Source organism: Buteo buteo, chromosome 13 (genome assembly GCF_964188355.1).
Source record: "Buteo buteo chromosome 13, bButBut1.hap1.1, whole genome shotgun sequence".
NCBI lineage: Eukaryota > Metazoa > Chordata > Aves > Accipitriformes > Accipitridae > Buteo > Buteo buteo.
Genome location: NC_134183.1, coordinates 3734622 through 3753869, shown reverse-complemented (window position 1 = coordinate 3753869; position 19248 = coordinate 3734622). Strand labels below are relative to the sequence as shown.

Here is a 19248-nt window from a genome sequence, read left to right as displayed (position 1 = left end):
TTGAAGTCAGTGACTCTCCCATATGTTTAAGTGCTTTGCTGGGCGATGACTTACATGTCAGCATAAAATTCTGTAAACATGCCTGAAGGATCAGGTTTAGTTATGACTTTCCACAGTGATAAAAAAGGTGAAACAAGTACATTTCAACAAATCACAAGCGAATCATGTAAAAGGTCTAGTTTAAGGGTCTTGGACATTGAATCAGGTCCCTGCTGATTTGTAAGCAGAATATACTTCTTTCAGCGGCTCAGAAATTTCACTATCAAGTTTAAATTTCAGTCCCGTATTTAAATTTGGGGTTTTTTTCTCTCTGCAGTATCAAACTATTAAGCATCCTTCTAGAAAACAAACACCACCATCACTATGTAAATTTGCAGTACTGGTTCCAGTGCAGTGGAAGACTGGAAACATGCTCTATTTTGAAGATCACAGATGTGCTTTGTTCTCATGAGTAAATATTTTGGAATGTCATAGTGGAAAACCCTTCCAAATATTTTGTGTTCAGCAATTTTTGTCATTCGCAGCCTTACTATATTCCTTTTCTCCGCGTGGAATTTCACGCTTGCCAGTGTGTAATTTGCTAATTTCAAATATTTAGCTTGCACAGCAGAGTTTGCCAATGCCATGCTTGTACTGACCATAAAAACATGCAAAATACATGCCTTTTACTGCAGAGAGATTTAGCATGCTGTTTTCTTTTTAGATCATAGCTGAACTTAAGACAACCATTTCCTCTCTGACAGAGGAGAACAGCCGGCAGCAGCTTGCCGCCGAGCAGCGGCTCCAGGAAGTTGTACACAAGTTTGAAGATAAGAAGCAGCAGCTGATTACAGATAATGACAGAGCAATCAAGGTAATCTGGGGATTTTAGTCACTGATGCTACTGGCTGTTTGAGTGTAATTAAAAGTTCCGCAGTGGGCAGATGAATGCAGGTATCGTTCCTGTTCACACAGCGCTCACTAATTCCATTCGCTGGACCTTGACTTTGATGTAGCTGATGACTCAGGCTCTCCTTCCTCTGGCTGCTCATATGCCTGCATAAAACGTTTGGGTTTGGCGAGTCTAATCCATCCACTTCAGTCAAATACTTGAAACTTTCCTGTTCTTTCTTTTAATATTGACTCAGATATTTTAATGTATTTTCAGCACTTTTATGCAGTGCTTTCGGTACTTGAAAAAAAGGTGAAAAGTAGGAGAGCCGAGTTGCAGCACCTGAGAGCCAGCAGTATGGCACGGGCTGTGGCTTGGTTTTCACAAGACATTCTCAACTTTCATGTTTAAGGAAAGTATGCTCTTAAGTTCCATTGAAAACTGTATGCAAAAATCTGTGCTAAATATGAATGGAATAAAGTATTTTTTATTTGTAACTTTTTTTCATACATATTTTGCATCAGAGTTGCATTCTCTGGCCTTTTTCAAAGAAGCTTTAAGAGTCTATGGGTTCTGAATATTCAAACTCTGTTCCTTGCTGCTTTGACACCCTGATTCAAAGCGGCTGCAGAGAATCCCACCTGCAGAAGAAAGCAGAATTATTTTTGAAAGAATTTTTCCTTTCAGAGTAGTAGAGCGCAATGGAAAAATTTTGAAACGATGTAATCTGCTAGGGTTGACAACGAAAACACTTCATTAAAAGTTGTATAGAAGAAGGAAATTCCTTTTTTTCTTCCTAAAGACATTTACTAGTACAAAACAAAGAATTACATTGTTAAATCTAGAAACTCATGAAAAAATGAACTCCTACAGTTTTCCTAACTTTTTGTGCTGAAAAGAAACCATGGGAGTTTTTACATGTTAGATGCATCTGATGTTCAATTATGGTACAGTTAATGTTGTCCTCTATACTTCAATGATTTGCATAATGAAATTAGGTTGACATTACTATCTCATCATCTGCAGAGTGTTCTTTTTCCTTTCTTTCATAAATTCTTTAATGATTGGGGTTTTTTTCCTTAAGGAAAATGTCTGCCTTTATTTGTGTATTTGTTGAGGAGCAGAATTTTCTTTCCAATCATTCTTTAGTCTCTTCTGTCAAAGGTATAACCAGAAAAATGTTGGCTACAATCTGTTACCCAAACCGAATCACCAGGGGTAGTTTTTATAATCACTGGGGTCTGCAAATAGAAGGTAGTTAAATCACGTTATTTTGGGGTACAGGTGGATTTTTGCCACTTAGGAAAATGTACTATTTGTAGTTCTCCACTTTTCCAGTGGCCATCTAGATATAGAGAAACCCTGTGACAGTGGAATAATCTTCCATATAGTCCGAAATATGCTGTAATTCAAGTTATCATGCATGATACTTTCTTGAGTTATATATTTGACAAACATGTTTTAGACTGTTTACCAGCTTTTTTCTTAGCACCTGGTGCAAATGCTACTGTTGAATTTATGAATTCACTTAAACTATGTTCAGTGGAAATAATTTGGCTGTTGGTAACAACAGTTTTTGAACACTAATGATTATAGGTTGTATGAAATCCTTCTCCATGTAAATCTGTGTTGAGCTATTGTAAACTTAATTTTGATGTCATTACCTCACAATGTAGTGAAATACATAAAAACCACGGGGCAATTCTGCAGAGGGTTTCTGAGCAGCATCCCAGAGAGTTTTTAGCACTGGTGCTGCAAGTATGTTTTGTATGAGTTGGTCAGCTTGGGGAAGAAGTTGCAGGAGCTGTTATGCTTGAAGTTCTTGAACTTCATTTAGTATCATTAATATTGTACTTTTAAAAAAGTCTTCCTTTGAAATCACTGATTTAATGGAAATTTACTGAAAGCCAGATACCCAAACAGAAAATTCTTAGGAAGGTGAACTGCTGTGTATTCTTCTGGAAACAGAAAGAGGTGGTTTTAATATTTAATCACTGAGTATTTTTAAGAACCACGCATACTTCTAGATGAGCATATGCAGGAATACTTTGCTTTTTATTAGCCTGGGGCAAAAAAAAAATTTGGTGAAAGTGGAATCCTGGATGTCCTGGAGATGGGGAACATCCAACCTAGGGCAAGCTGAAGACCTTCAAGGGATTATTAAAGAAACATTCTAAAAACAAAGCAATTCTTAATATAGCATAAGCCTTTGAGAAGACTTAATATAGTATAAGCTATTAAAAAGACTATCGTTAAAAAACGGGCATTTGCTAAATATAACATTGATTTAAACTAACATTGAGGAACAGATTGCAATTTCCTTTATATGGTATTGGGTGACTTCCTGTAAGACCTTCCAATTATTATTTCCTTTCAAAGGGAGAAATACATTTTTACAGAAACCAACTGGCTCTCAGAGAAGCTTTGGATTTAGTCACTAAAGTGATATCCAGATGTGGATGCCATAATAGATGATTTTGATGTTAATTCAAATTCCTGACTCTCTTTGCTAAAGATTTCTAAGTTGTTATTATTTCAGAATTCTATCTATCTCCTTAATCTTGATTATTTTTTAAAATAGTATCTTAAACATTAGTGAAAAAGCAGAAATGAAACTTTTAAGAACATTTTCCTTCTTTTGATAACCTAAAACCCCAGTCTGCACAACCCTTTTTGGCTTCAGATGGCCTCAGTTTGGGCCCGTTTGAGACAAATGCTTAAAGTACTTGGCATTCTGTGTTACACCGTGATTTGTCTGGCCCAAGGGCGAGTCAAACTTTGTGCCATCAGAGTCATAAAATCAGGATAAAATTTTGGCTCATCACATTCCTTTCTCGTGGCTTATAAGGTAACCAATTTGGATGCCATCGCGTCGCAAAGTCTAATAGCAAAGACCTCGGCAGCAGCAGCGCTCTGACAAGGCATTGAACAACTGAGCGGCTCCCGTCGCTGCCGTTCCGCTGCTGTTGAGTTTGAGCCTGTTGGGATTACGACAGTGTTGGCACAGAGAGCGATCCCAAAAGCACAGCTCACCCTTCAGTGCCGCATAGATATCTTTGCTTTGAACTTACCAGGACTTGTATTCTTTGGAGCAGAGTACAAGGACGCTGCAATTGGCCTGGCATGGGGCAAATCCAGCAAAGCTCACCTGGTCCCTCTGCTGTGCCTCGCCTGTGATGTGCTTACACTTCAAAGATCAGGAACCATTGGTTTAGACCATAGGATTAGTTGAGAGCACAATTATATTAATGCCCTGCAGATGCTTGGAAAAGCGGCTTAAATTGCCATTTCTGTTAACCCATTTGTGATGCTTCAGACTGGGATTTCGGAAGGCACCCTCCAGTAAGGGTTTGGGTGCTGAACTCCTGAGAATGTCTATGCAGGAGCTACGCTGGTCATTGAAGTGTAGTGTAAACTTATTAAGGCTAAATTTAAACTAGCTTTCTTGCATCCCGATAGCAATCTAGCCACAACAACCCGAAGCTCAATACAGTCAAACGGTCAGAGCATTTACCTAACTTTGCTGCTGCTTTTGGCAGTGGTTACTGGCTGGACTTGGCACTAGCATAAAGTTGATTGCATTGTAGAGATACCTTGAGGTTATTTATGAAATCCCAGCCTTAGTTTTTTTTTATGAAATCCTTTTGGATTCTGGGATTGAAAGTGCAAAACAGTTCCTGGGATTGGAACTGCAAAACATGTTCAGAGCATTTTAATGTAGAAGTTGATGGCCAAGTGGGGACTCCACATCAAAAAGTAGATTCTGGAAAGAAATGGATGATGGAGAGCACACAGTGACAAACCCACAACAGAAAAGGGAGAAAATGGTGCTTTTTTGCCAGCGGAACCACATTTGTTGTTTGGCTCATGTTACAGATTCTAGGATTCTGTTTTATCCCCTGAATTAACACCAAAATTTCATTAGCAAAACATGGTTTGAAGATGACATATTTCAACACTTTGTGTGTCAGCCAGCTTATGATCAGATTAATTCTGTTAATAAATAAAACTTAAAAGATTTCTAGGAAAGAATGCCATAAAATAATGTTCCCCTTCATGTGAAAAATTTTGAAACAGTTGGTTTTCTTTGTTATGTTTAAAAATGTTGAGAGGGGAAAAAAATCAAAAGTGTATTTTATAGCCATAGCAGAACAACGGAGAAAACTTCTGGTTTTAAATTGTCCGGGCCTATGTGGGCATTGAGTATTCTCAACATCATCATATATTTGTTAGATGCTGTTGTATCTTGGCGCAAAAAGATAATTTCCTCTATGCAAAGTTTGGACTGAGGGTTTTATCAACACAGGGAAATTTTTCAACGCGACTATAACAAAATACTTAGGCTGCTAGAGTTATGCTTGAGTCAGTCCTTGTGTGGGCTACTCTGTTTCCTTTTATTCTGGAATACTGTCTCCACAGGGTAGGTTTACACTGATATCACCCTACCCGTCTGCCACCCAGCCCACCTCTCCGGGCTGCCCATGTCCCGCTGCACCAGGGCAACGTGCCCGGCCATGTGTCCTTCTGGTTTGATTTGCATAATTCCCCCCCCCCCTTTCATGTTTGGTTTCTGCTAAAAGTAAAACAACTTATTTTAAACCTTGGGATGTTTTAAAGCATTCAGAACATTTCTTTAAGGGCACCTGATATCTTTGTTTCCAGAAAGTAGCTGTCAAAATATACTGATGGTATTTACAAATGTCTCTAAAATGCAGCGTTTCAGAAAAACTGTGGTTTTAAAAATCCTGTGAACAAGCTAATTTTGTGTGTAGTTATATTTTATTATCAACCATGTTTATTAGCAAATTCCACTTGTAATTACAAATAATATTTTGTATTAAAAGAAAAAGCATGTTAGAACTATGGGAACATTAACTGAGTGACTGTAGTCCTGCCGAAATATTTAGTCTATTGTCCTCAAAATACCTTTTGGAATACCACCATTATACTCTGCAATAGCCAATGTTGGGTTTAGTAAGAAATAAATAATACTGATTTGTTGGTTTAAAAGTCCCAAGCAAAGCTAACTCTCAGTCTTTTAGATGTCCTTAACAGTGCTTATTAAAGGAGGAGAGGCATCAGAGAGCATACAACCTAAATTGAGCTGATCTAGAGTAGAGAGAAGAAGCATTTTTGTCCTGTCTTACAAAGGGGACACTGGAGGGCAGAGCCTTAACTTTGTCCCACGTTTGTGGCAAAGATAGAAATTAACTCCGGACTTCTAAGCTCCGGATCCGTGCATCAGTCGGTGCATCAGCCCTTCTGCAAGAGCAGTTTCAGGATCCAAACAGTAACAAAACCGTACAGTGCTGTATGGTTGGAGTGATTCTGGGAGCGAGATTGCCTGGTGTTAAAGCCACATCTAACAAATACACTTGCAGTCTCGTCAGACCCTTTTGAGAAAGCTGGGCCAGTTCAGTTCTTTACCTTTTTGTTAAGGCTGCTGACAAGTTTCCAAGCCATGGCAAATAAGGGGGGAACAATTTACATGTTCAGCACTTTCTTTGTATTTACAGCGGAAAGACTGTAATGGCTGGTTGTTCAGAAGGCTGTGACCATGTGTAACTGATAGCACAGAGGATGTTAATTAGGAAAAAAAAACCCTGAAAGCTTAGTGTAAACTAAAAATGAAAATCTAGAACTTAGGCTAAAGTAAAGACATATTACTTCAAGGACTTTTTGTTAAGTGAGTCTTGACTTGCTGCCTTCTCCGGCGCAGATTGATGCAGTAGTGTTAGCTGTTATAATCTAGACTACTGTTGAATGGCTGCATAATAAACTTTTGTCAATAAGACCCACATTATTTAAGCTTTTTTATATAAGCGGTTTTTTAAATATTTTATTGTATTTTTTTATTTTAACTTGGTTGAAGGTGGGTTTTTTAGCTAAGAGTGCCTGTAAAAAGGAGATGAGCATTTCACTGTTGAAGCTGACACTGACTCATGTCTTATAAGACATCTGGTCAGAACATGCATTACTGTTTGTGATGGTTCGATGGCCACAGACATGCCAAATTCTGCCAGTCATTGAAGATCTTCAGAGATGTGTATGTCACAAAGTTCTCCAGAGGGATGTCAAATCCCTCTAATTGCTTCTGTGGCTAAACATTATAATGATAAACTACTTGGCATGGTGAAAAAAAGAGTTTTAAGGGACCATCTTTGATGTTAAATACATGGAGTCATTTTTCATGGATCTCTATTTGTTTGTCGCTGACTTTATAATATTACTAGTAACTCTGCAGTGTCTTTTATTAGTGGGGAATGACAAGGCACCAACATTTGTACCTTAGCGTTGTAAAGCAGGCATTAACATTTACCAGGCAAATAACATTATCTTGCTCATAATTTCCTATATTCTGTTTGATCAACAAAAGAAGTCATGTCTTCCAAAAGGATAGGTAAATGAAATCTGCAGGTCTTTTATAGTTTTGCTTTCTCTTTTACATGGGGTTCAAAATCTGAAGCACCTGTTTTTCACAGTCTTTGTGTATATGAATACTGGTTTCACCCACATTCTGTCTGTTAGAGAAATGAGGGGTTAGCCCCAAGCTTTTCAACTGTTGCTCCTGCTCTCTCTCTTGATTCCATGACACGGTTATCTTTAAAAGGCTGTACGGACACATTCATTATAAATGATAATAAAAATAGGCTGGCTCTCCTGTTAAGGCTAGGTAGTTATTGATCACAAAACTTCTCTCTCCTTTTCAAAATCATATCTCTTTTTCTGTTGCCACAGAAATTATTTCATTGTCTGAAGCATAGTACCTTCTCTTCAAAATTACAGGGTTTCAGATGTTTGGCCAATCAGGCAATCCGAGTGGCTGAGCATCTGTAAGTACTTTATAATATCTTTGACATGCTTTGTGAGACAAAGAATTGAGTCATCTTTTTTTTCCTGCAGCAAGCTTTGCACTCTGGCATTTTTCTTGACTTTTCATGTCTCAACACATTGAAGAACTTACTGTGGCCAACAGCAAAATCATGCTTACAAGTTTTTTATAAAAGACTAGAACTAGTGCTTGCCTAGTCCTCTGAACTGCAGTCTAGTTTTATCCAGCACGTTTAAAAGTTTGTATTTTTACTTTTCCCTACATTATCATTGTTGTCCTTGGTGTTTTGCTTTCCTTCCAGAAGGCACTTTGCTGCATAAAGTCCTTTTTATTCATTTTTAGCCCTAGAAGGGATGCCACCTTACCTCTACCAGTCTCCAAATTATGGAATTAAGAATTCCATAAATGCATAACAAAATATAAAATCTTATATACCTAAGCTATCAGTTTCTTCTAATGAGGTGGACTACACTAATTTTGCACTGGAAAAAATGGTGAAAAGGAATTCAAAACAAGCCATAAAATTCACTGCTTTTAGCTGACATGACAAGACAGGAGTAATAACACTGAATGGGGTCCTAGGCAATTAGAAAGGTACAGAGAAAACACTCTATTAGTAAGTGTTAAGTAATAATGACATAAGTCTACACAGCTAATAAAGAAGGGCAGACAGTGTTTATAACTGATAGAAGAAAATGAAAATTAGCTTTTTTTAAGGCTGCTGTGATGGTTACAGTTTACTGTTGCATTTCAAAGACTTTTTACTCTCCAAAGAGCACAGGGACGTTTATGTGGAGGAGAAAGTGGTGCTTAGAAAGGCAGAGCTGGGGAGATACCCAGAAGTTATGAGACAGACTGCCTGGGAGGAAGAGCCTGTGCTCAAAAGTCTGGGACTTTACTGGAGAGGGAAAAAAAAAAAAAAAAAAAGATAAAGATAAAAACAAGTGTCTAATGTCCTCCAAACACAGGGCATCTGTAAAACAGTCTGTGCATAGGACTCTGTAGACTTTCCAAGGGCTGTTCTTTGTTCCAGTTCCAGTGAGTTCCTGGAACGCAGCCTCCTTCCCTGCTCCTGGAACAGCCTTGACTGCAGGGCTTCTCCAGCCGTGTAGGTGGAAACACAATATCTGTGAACTATATATTCAACCAACAAAAGATTGCTGGAGAAAATGACATCTTCAAAGCAAACCTTCCGTAGTCCACAAACATTTATTACTCTGTAGTAAAGATTTTTAAAGCCTGGCACAGTAACACAAGCTGCAGGGTTTGGCAAATAGAGGTTTGGGGATGTGGAGCTGGTCTACTTATCAACATGTATTTCCCTTAGATATCTTTCTTACGGTGTGGCTCATCCCAGGAGTGAGCCGAAATAGCACCGGATTGCACTGGCTGATTCCAGCGTGCCTACACAATTTCCAGTGTTTGTGTAAACATTTTTTGCAAAACAGTATGTTTTAATATAGGTTGCTTTTGGTTTTGTACTAATCATGGTGCTGGCTGCTCTGGGGATATCAGCAGGAGAGAGTCACTGAGGATTTCAGCTTTATGCATTAAAATGCTCTTGCCAAAATGAGTGTTGACTTTAGAAATCTTCAGATTCCATTTAGAATTTTCTGCTGGCTCTCCAGCTTTACATGTAACTGAAACTCAAGCAGATCAAATATCAGAGTGTTTTTTAAAAACTGACTGGCTAACACTTTTGAATGGCAGATCACAGTGAAATAGAAATATCTTTGTTAAACTTACCATTTTCATAATAGTTGGGCTTTTCTTAAGCGTAACAAGAGAAACCTGGTGAATCCGATACCTGCACAGGGTAACTATTTACCAATATTTAAAGGCGGGGTAGCAGTAGAATCAAGTGGTCAGTAACACTCTTACAGTTTTTGGAAGGCATTGCCTTTATTTTCTATGACTAGAGTGGTTTTTTTCCATAAAAAAATGAAAATACCTGTTGTTTCCTTAGCATTAAAAGATTAGTGACAAAGAGCTACTAAAGGAAAGCAGCCAAAGCTGCCATATTTCTGCCACTTTCTTGCATCAGTGGAGTTGAGAATAAAGGAACTTTCCAAGTTACAGTACTGTACTTGAAAAGGAAAAAAGTATGCGGTGACTTTTATCTGTGTATTCAGTAGATCAGATGGCAAACTCACCCAGACAGCCTAGCAGGGGAGCAGCTTCTGCTTTTTTCAGTAAGCCCCGAGTGGTGTGAAGCAGCACCAAGTACGACATCAAAAGATACAAATCTGCATCGAGTGTAAAGTTTGGGTTTTCCAAAACATCTGTCTAATTAGCACAACTTGTATATTTGTGAGTTCTAGCTCTGACTTTCTCACAGTTTCATGCTGTGGCTTTTTCATCTCACAAATTTGTGTAAGAGGTTAAACCTACAAATACTGTCACCAAACCTGACCCTTCGGATCCTTGATATAAAACCTATCCTGTTTCCTTCTAGCATCAATCACCCTATTGTGCCCAGCTAGAAAATGTGAGATGTAGCTGTTAGCCAAATTTTTTCTAGAAGAACGAGATCATTTTAATTGAATGTTATTATCAGCCAGGTCTTGTGGTTTGACATGGATTCAAAATGAAGCAGTTCATCTGCTTAAAGAATGCGTAGGCACTAATATAATAACCTCAGTAAGTTTTCGGATGCCTCCATCGTAAGGGAAATCGGTTTGACTTGCCCTTCAGTGGAAATTTTGTGTACTATTGGCAGGCAAAATAGCACTAGAGTCCAGAAACAGAAAAAATTCTATTCCTGTGTATCGCACTTTGCTGCTTTTCCCATTAAAATTTGTATTGTAAACATTTTCAGTTAGGCCCAGTACACCTTGTTGCCTTGCAGTCCAAGGAAACTGTCTCTATGTGTTCATATAGTACATGTGAATATAAGAAGGTGAAAAACTGGGTAAGTTTTATTGAAAATATACATTATTCTTTGAGCCTTTTGCACGTGGATTCTGCACTTTTAATGTGCATACTCCATCTTGCACTGGAGTTTGGGATGCCTTCCCCAGGAATGGTTTATTGTTGCTGATTCATGCACCATCTACACTGCGCTGATTCTCTTCATTGATGAACAGTATTTGGTATAGTAAATATTTTATTTGTTGACCCTTGAAAACATGCATGAAGAAGACTGAGGACTTGAGGCTGAAGCTTACAGCAAAGACTGGGAACCTCAAGGCTGAAGCTTTTTCTTAAGCTCTTCTGTGCAGGCATCAATAGTTTTGTATTTTTGGCCTCTTCAGAAAGGTGTGGAGGTCCTCCAGCGAGGAGACTACTTTATAGAGCAAAAGGAGTTTACCTGTTTTCTTCTTCAGGGGTCTGTCTATGAAATTATTCCCAGGAAACTGAAATACGTGTTGCCTACAGGATAAAATTTAGGACTCTAAATAAGCTTCTTGGCAACGTCCTCTTCAAAACTGCCAGATAACAGAGGACTGGAAGAGCAGTAAAGCAGGGATTAGTCAAGCACAACAAAACCCTTACTCCTCTGACACAACCACTTTTTAACTTCTTCTGTTACTAAAAATGTCTCTGCTTATTTTTAGTTCAAGCTTTCACAGCACTGAAGTCAATAACTTCAATTAAGTCAATATGTTCATAATTATGAAACCAAATCCTTCAGCACTGATGCATGTTCATGTATGAATCTAATCCCTGATACAACACAGTTATCTGTAGTAGTGGTGAAGATGCCTGTTGGAACTGCCTTCACCAGCTTGGCCAACCAACCAGGAGACCCCAAATTTGTATTTCTAATGTTGAATATGTCTCCTGTGTTTAGCACCTCAAGAGAAATACATCCTCAGTGAAAACCCCAGGTTACCAATTATGAAGAGTTCATTAAGATCTGCTGAAGTTCAAAGCAAAAAGGCCAGTTCCTCGCAGGTCAGGGCAGCTCTTTTAATGGTTCCTGCTTCGCCTCCAGCAGCAGCTCATCTCCAGAACCTGTTTATTTTCCTGCCAGGACTGTTGGCAGGTGAATAGAGTCACATCAGATCACCTCACGAGTATTTTTATGCTGGAAACCTATGCCCTGAATATGCCATTTTCCTGGCCCGGCATGGCATGAGATCATGGGTTTCAAGCCTGTCCATGTTGGCCTTAGAAGACAAAACATGCAATGTACCGTTCATTTCCCTTTTTGAGATCTGCCGTAAAGTCACTGCTCAGTTTTGCGCTGGGGTTTGCTCTCTTCCAGTTTAGACCATTGCAAAGCAATAACGTTTGCTGTGTGGGGAGGAAGGAGAGCATCGCTTGATCGTGTCCTGAAAACAAATCAGATCATCTGTGAAACAAAACTGAATGAATGCAAGTTCTTCTAGAACCAGATGAGGAGAAAACAAAACAGTCCCTTTTCCTGGGAAATAATGAGTTAGGACATGTCAGCACCAAAGCTTCATGCAGATATACTGTGGTTTAGGAAAGCACAGCATTTGTGCTCTTGCCAAATGGGCAGCAGCGCTAGTCCAAAATTCATCCGGGCTCCTGAGAGTCACTGTCTCAGGAGTGCAACATTTTAATTTCAATAGAAGGTTGTACTGGCTCTCTGTATTAGAACTGTTGAAAAGACAGTAAATCCTGAAGTGCTGTTAACATTTCCCTTTGTATTTTCTACACGACTGCTCAGGGACTGCCACGGGTACCCATATGTGGTACCACAGTCCAGCATGGCCTTTTTATTCCTCTTGCCGGCGTGAGTCCCTTCTCACCCAGCATCCAGCCTTCCACCGCCGGGATCTAACCTGGAGGAGACAGGGGAAGAGGATGTGCTTATTCAGGGAGGGATGATGCCCATGGGTGAGTGTCCGATCCGTTGCACCCACGCCAGGAGCCCCGGGCGCTCTCCGTGCTGCTGCTCTCTTCCAAGTTCGTTATGTAAGAGAGGGTGAAAGTACAAACAAGAGAAAACTAAACATGGAAAGTGAGTTTGTTTGCTTACCGAGAAGCTTGGGAGTGGCAGAATGAAACTGTATAAATAAAAATTCAGACTACCGAACGTTAGATACCTGCAGGAGCACCTGCACAATTGGACCAAGCCAGAACTCTGGAGGCAGCTGGAAGGAGAAAACTGAGATGTGTATTGGCTCTTGCTGGCTTCAGAAAAAAAGCATTGCTTCACTCGATATGGCTATATTTAAATGCCTTATATTTTTGTTCCTAATGTTACTATCCTAATGTTCATATCCTTTACAGTTTTGCACTTGTAATTCGGCAAGGTAAAACAGCAATTACTGAAGACTATGTAATAACTTGAATCATATCAGTGGGTTTTAATTGTCTGCATACCTGGAAACACCTTTGACCACAGCTGTGCTCTAAGCCCCAAGGAGCAATTCATACCTGATATATTGTTTTCTTCCTCCTACCAGAATAACACATCACTTCCACTTACATTTGTGTAAATCTGAAAAGCAGGGAGGACACAGGAAAATGTGAAGTGATTGATGGGCACAGAATACAGTGAGGCCTTTGTCATCACTGTTAGCATTTATACTTGCCTTAAGTGTTTACATGCTGCTTTCTCCTTTCCACTGTCCTCTACCAGGTCTCCCCTCCGTCCTGAATCGTATGGAAATGTGCATTTGCAAGTCAAGTTTGGCATTGCTGTGGACTCATTTGCTAGCACCTGTCTCTAATAATCCAGCCTTCGTGGCGTATGTGAGAAGGCTGATGTCTCTCCTCCCTCTCTAACTTGCTGTTTGCGAAACCTGCCTCTGCAGAGGACAAGCTTATTTGTGCTTCCTTATCAGATTCTGAAACTAGATCAAGATTTATGCAACTTTAACAATACTGGGATTCCTAGTTCTTTCCCACTGCACCATGTATTGTTTTTCCTGCAGTTTGTGTCTCATTTGTGATAAGGAAAATTTTGTGTGTGTGCACAAAGTGCCTGGAAAGCTCTGCTCTTTGTGCTGTGCAGGTCTAATGAGAGACGTTAGTATGTAGCTGCACAAATGAGAAACCGGTGGTGCTTTAGAACTTGATCTGTTTTCTGTTATTTTTAATGCTTTTGCATTTTAAAAATGTCATCCATATAAGAATATTTGGAACTACTTACATATATAAAAAAAAAAGAAAATTAAAAGAGCCTGCCTGCCTTTTAGATGTGCCAAACAGGTTTGGCAGTTGTTCGCTTAGCATTGATCAAGCATTCCTCAGCCAGTCAAATTCTTGTAGCATTTTCTACCTGTGCAGAAACATTCTCACCAAGCATTTCTGCAACCAGAAGACACCGACTGGATTTTCTTGTTCAGAGCATTTTGGATGATGACTGAACTGTATTGTGGATATTGACACTTGGGATTGACAATTGTCATTCAAAAGCCTGAAAGTCCTGTAGAAGATAAACTGCAAAGATTGTTTTGGCTCAAGGAGAATGGAAGTGGCGGTGCTGGGTCAAACTGGAGTCCATCTGTCTCTGTCTTCTGGGACATGAGATCTGATAGGAGATGCCCAGAAAAAAGTAGCAGAACAGGCTGAAGATTTAGGGACATTTCCTCAATAGACTTTCCCATTCTCCAGCAAGATGCAATTAAGGGAGTTGCTCTCTGAATTTAATAGTCTTTGATGGCTTTTTGTTCTGTGGATCTGTGTGGTTGTTCCTTGAGTCCTTGTGCCCTTAGCACTCATGATGGTCTGAGGCAAAACATTCCCCTCTGTACAGTTTCTGGGCTTGGTGTACCTTTTGGGAGTATTTTAACTGCCTCGTCATGACCTTGTGGGACTTCTTTGGAAGGAAAAGCAGAGGGATATCTTGGGGACGCTCGTTAGGTTCACAAGTAACTCAACAAAAACTTCTGCTGTGGGGCACTGAGGTTCTCTCCTGTTTGTGCGTTTCCACGTAAGACTTTTCTGCCACAGCAGAAAGATCCACTAACTGAATTAGCACAGTCTTTCAGCCATCATTCAGCTCAAAACTGGGTCAAAAAAGACTTAGCAACAAAAAAAAAACAAAAAACAAACAAACAACCAAAAAAATCAAAACACCATTGAAATCAGATCTGCTTTGTCACAACTGTGTAAGAGCTATTGACATTCTGTCAAATTATATCTAAGACACAGCAATAACTTTGGCAAGTGTTTTTCCCCCTCCCATCCTCTTCATAGTTTGCCTGTGTATAAATTACACCTAAGTTGTTACCAGTGTCAAAAGCTCGACTGTAGAGTGTTTGGTTCAAGCGCGGCCAAGCAGTTGCCTATTGCAGCGATGCTCATATCAGGGAGTCTACCAGGGAGTCCGCAGTCGGCTCTTACCAGGGCTGGCTTGGAGGGGCACAGACCTGCTGCAAGTTTGCAGACCCAAATCGTCCAATATGCATCAGTCCTCAGAGGTGCAATGAGTGTGGCTCGAATGTTTTAAATGATTGCTTTTAAGGGAAGCATAAACAGTAAATTTAAACTAGACATATTCTTCATTCTTTACTGATGATTCTAGTTCAGCAAAAAAGGTTATGTTAGAGCTGAAGAAATAGGGTGGTGGGTACTCCCAGAGATGAGTTATGCAGGAATTAGAGTAACACATTTTGAACAAAAAGCTATCAGAAACATTTAAATAGGTTGCAGAGCCTGACATTGTTCTTTGCTGCGTGTGTACATGACTGTCTACCTAAAATATTCTGTACTAGTACTCTAGAGCCCTAAATAGAAGGAAAAACTTCAGAAGAAGCTGAAATGGATCTTACCCGTGTCTAATTTTGAATAAAATGTGAACTTAAAGGATTTTAGAAATGTTTAGAAACATTGGCATTATGACAGCGAGTGTCTCTGTCATAACGTCATATGATTAACTAGATCAGAAACATTCTGGGATGTTCTGATCAGTTATGTTAATGCCTCTTTTAAAAAGTATAAAGCCAATGCTCTATAAAATAGATACTTGAAAAACAGTTTTCGTTTTCCTCAGGCTAGTGAGATTAGAGTTTCGTAATCTGTTTGACCAGCTGCAGAGGACGTTCTTTTTCATTTTTTCTTTTTAAGTAAATGAGCTTCATCTCAACGTGATTAAAAAAATAAAGAATCAAACTTCAAAATGTTCAGTTGTCACACATACTTTTAAATAAGAGCAATTGCATTATGATGTCTTGTTGCAAATGTAATTGGGTTGAAGGTCATTAAAGACTTTGAATAGAAGAATTTCCAAGTTTCCAAGTGTGCATCCTCCCCCATTAAGAATCATCCCATTTTTGGCTTACAGACATAATTTTAGAAGATAGTACTTTGCTGCATCTCACATCTTACATGTATTGAGTGTGCAAGCACTGTTGAGTCAAGCTTGCTCTTATTCAGTTCAAAAAGCAGCGGTTTGTCTTGTGAGTTAGTATTGTTGATTAAAGTTACTTTGAAAGGTGTAAAGACATTATTAGATTTCTTCTTGTGCTGTGTGTAAGAAAATTTGTGTTATTTTATGTAATGGGAGAACTCCAGCAATATTGGGCAGTCTGCTAGTTCATTGCACAAAATAAATAGTTTTTCTTTTGTTCTTACTGGGAATCAGATTGGCCTATTGACTAGAAAAATCTGAGCTTTTCATATTTACTTTTTAAGAGAGCATAGCAAAATAAGATGCTTTGTAAAGCCTGTTAGAAATGTTTATATTTCTAGGTCTTCATGCATCTGTGACGAGGAATGCGTTTTAAGGAGACATTTGTAGAGCACCAGGGGTCTACTGGAACCTCTGGTCTGTCTCCAGGTGTAAAGTTTCCGAACACCCACTTAAAGTGGCAGTTTGGTGATAAACCTTGTTGGGAATGAAGCCCCCGGCGGTGAAAAGATTGCCTTGTTCAGCAAGTGATTGATAAATATACTTTATCATGAGTCAGGCGTTCCCTAAATCATTGCAGGAAATTCTGCTCAAACCCCTGATGTTTGTTTTTGCAGAGCTGTTGGTAAGAATACAGCAAGCAGCAAAACCAGATGTTTTACTAGTTAATTTGCATTCACAATAGCAGTTTTTCACTAGCACAGCATACCCATTGATGCGACGTTTTAGACATTCTTATGACATAGCATCAAAAATTCAAGAAGTTGTCTGAAAATGTTGAAGCCAACATCAGGTCTTCACAGGAAACCTGCTCCGAGAATGGCAGACTCCTTGCCATTCCCTTTGATTGCCAAGTGTTTAATAAAAAGCAAATTAGGAGATGAAAATTGTCTCGTGGATCAATCAGGAGCAGCAGTTATGCCTGTTCAGCATTATCTGTCAGACATTAACCTGATTGGGAATGTTTTATTTTGTGTAATAGTCTCAAAATCAGACTGAAAGGTTGACTTAAAAAATACCTGATGTATTTTGTGTGTGCTCTGAGGCTGATAACAAACTCTGCAGTTCAAGTTTTAATAACTAGGGGGGAGCTAAGAAACTTCAAAAGGCTTGTGATAAATGTTTTTGACGATGCGTCAGCTGAACATTAGGCAGAATCTTGGTAAATCCTCTCATAAGTGGTTTAAAATGGAGTTTTGAACTTTTCCTTCATAAGAGTATGCTTAAGATGTCATGGTATCTTTGGGTTTAAAAGATTCATTTTATCTGGTATATGTGAACCATTGGTGTTTCTGTCTACACCTCCGAGAGTGCAAGAGGGAAAAAGTTCAGCAGTCTTCTCCTTTCGGCAACCTCTGCCCCTGCTCTTGACCATGAAACTCGTGGAGGCTGGAAAAAAAGAAAAGCCAGTTTTAAAGGATGCTAACAAAATACTCCACGTAAATATTATAGTAAATCTTTCGAGCTGACAAGCTTTCTGAATGACTTCATCGTGACAGCCCTAAAATGTCCTGATAACAGACAAAGCAATGCTTGCACATGGCAACTGCTTGTTGGGTTTTGTGGTTCATTGAGAAAAGCAGATGAAAGCAAGTTTATTACTGCTCTTTGAACCTTGCTTCCCTCCCCCTCGCCTATCACCTGAGCCACTAAAAACAAACCGAACACAATTCCTTCCTTGGCTCCCCTTGAAAAAAGAAAAGCCTAACTTTACAATTTACACTGCTGTTTTCTTTGAATTTTTATCTTTGCAGGCCTTCCTCTGCCTTATGACATCCTTTGTGTTTCAAAAGAATTGAGTTTATAGTGCCATGCAGTGAAGCCCTGACTCAGCAAAATGCTTAGTCCCTTGCCTAAGTTTAAGCCTACAAATAGCTCTGCTGGTGCTATCAAGGTGTTTTAGGGATGCGTGGCTAAAGTCTTTGCAGAAAAACGGTCCTAAAACTTTGGTCAGCTCGACTAGGTATTTACAGAAAATGCTGAAAACACATCAGTATTTTATAGGAACAAAGCAGGAAAAAAATATGCATGTTGACAATCCTAACAGTGCTCAGGGAATCTCCAAAAGACACCAATCCAGATGAAATCTGATCTGAAAGTGTTAAGGGACTGCTCAGGAGCTAATGCTGATGATCCGGTCAAGAGCCAGAGCATATAATGTACTGCCAAGCAGCCTCTTGCCTGTAAGTTGCAAAAAATGAAAATAGTGTAGCATTAGAGCCTACCACACTGGAAAAATGTTTGCATATATGTTTCTTTTACGTTAAGTGACCTATTTTAAAAAATTTTCACTACTACTAGAGAGACTTGATTTTGTTCCTAGAGTCAAATTATTCCCTTCCTTCCTGAACCCCTTTCTTTCTTCCCACAGTCCCTCAAGGGAAGAAATTGTTATACTTCACAACGGCATCTCCTACTGGCAAAGCTCAGAAGCAATATAGACTGGTGCAAAAAGGAGCTGCTTGGCTTGCGTGAATGGGCAAAGCCCATGGCTCGGGTGGTTTTGCAAGATCTCCACTCCCATTTTGAAATGTCAGCAAAGTGGGCCAGACTTCCAAATGTGCCCAGTATGTGGGAGTTCACATTATTCCAAGTGGGAGTTGATGAATTCTGTGCCTCTGGAAATTACCCCCTTTATCTGATTCCTGACCAAAGAAACCTTTTTTTCATAACGATAGCAGAAAATGGACAACCAGCTCTTTTAGGCACACATTTTAAAAGGTATTACCATTTGCATTTTCATTCCACGTTGTAATTCACGTTCACTCTTCATGAAGTAGTGTTTAGTGGTTAAAATTATATATTAGGCATGAAGATTCCCAGATTTGCTGTTCTGTCATTGCATAATAGGACACCGTGCAGATTGGTCTTTGCAGGACTCTACCACCCGTACGTAGTTGTTAGCAACTTCACCCAGGTAATGAAGTTGAACTGATGGTAAAAGGCTTAGGAGGTCAATGGAAGGAAAGTGTTAGAGAGATGTAAATATGGCTTAAGGTGTTTTACTTTCTCTTCCTGAGTAGCAATAAAGCATAAATTTTCTGTACAGTCATAATAGTAATTGTAATGTTACCTATAGGATGGAAGAATAATTTGTGTTATTAAACACCGTAACTATTTTCAGTATAAAATAATAGAGATATTTTCTTTTCTGTTGCAGTAATATTGGCCCCTGCATATAGGTTGTGGAAAACTTTGTTTGCAAAAACAAAGCTATTGTTTTAACAAAAACCACAGAAATTTTGCCTTTCATATTGAATCAGTAGCATAATG

The 19248-nt window shown here is 39.2% G+C and overlaps 1 protein-coding gene across 3 annotated transcripts in view; it reads left to right on the top strand.

The window, feature by feature from the left end:
- CEP112 (centrosomal protein 112) overlaps positions 1-19248 on the top strand; it is a 175157-nt gene that overhangs the window by 131520 nt on the left and 24389 nt on the right. For 2 of the 3 annotated variants that reach the window (XM_075044244.1, XM_075044243.1), the window contains one exon: positions 704-853. In XM_075044244.1, the coding sequence (XP_074900345.1) occupies positions 704-853 (150 nt within the window). The remainder of the gene's footprint in view (positions 1-703; positions 854-19248) is intronic. The other variant, XR_012652625.1, reaches the window with a different exon arrangement.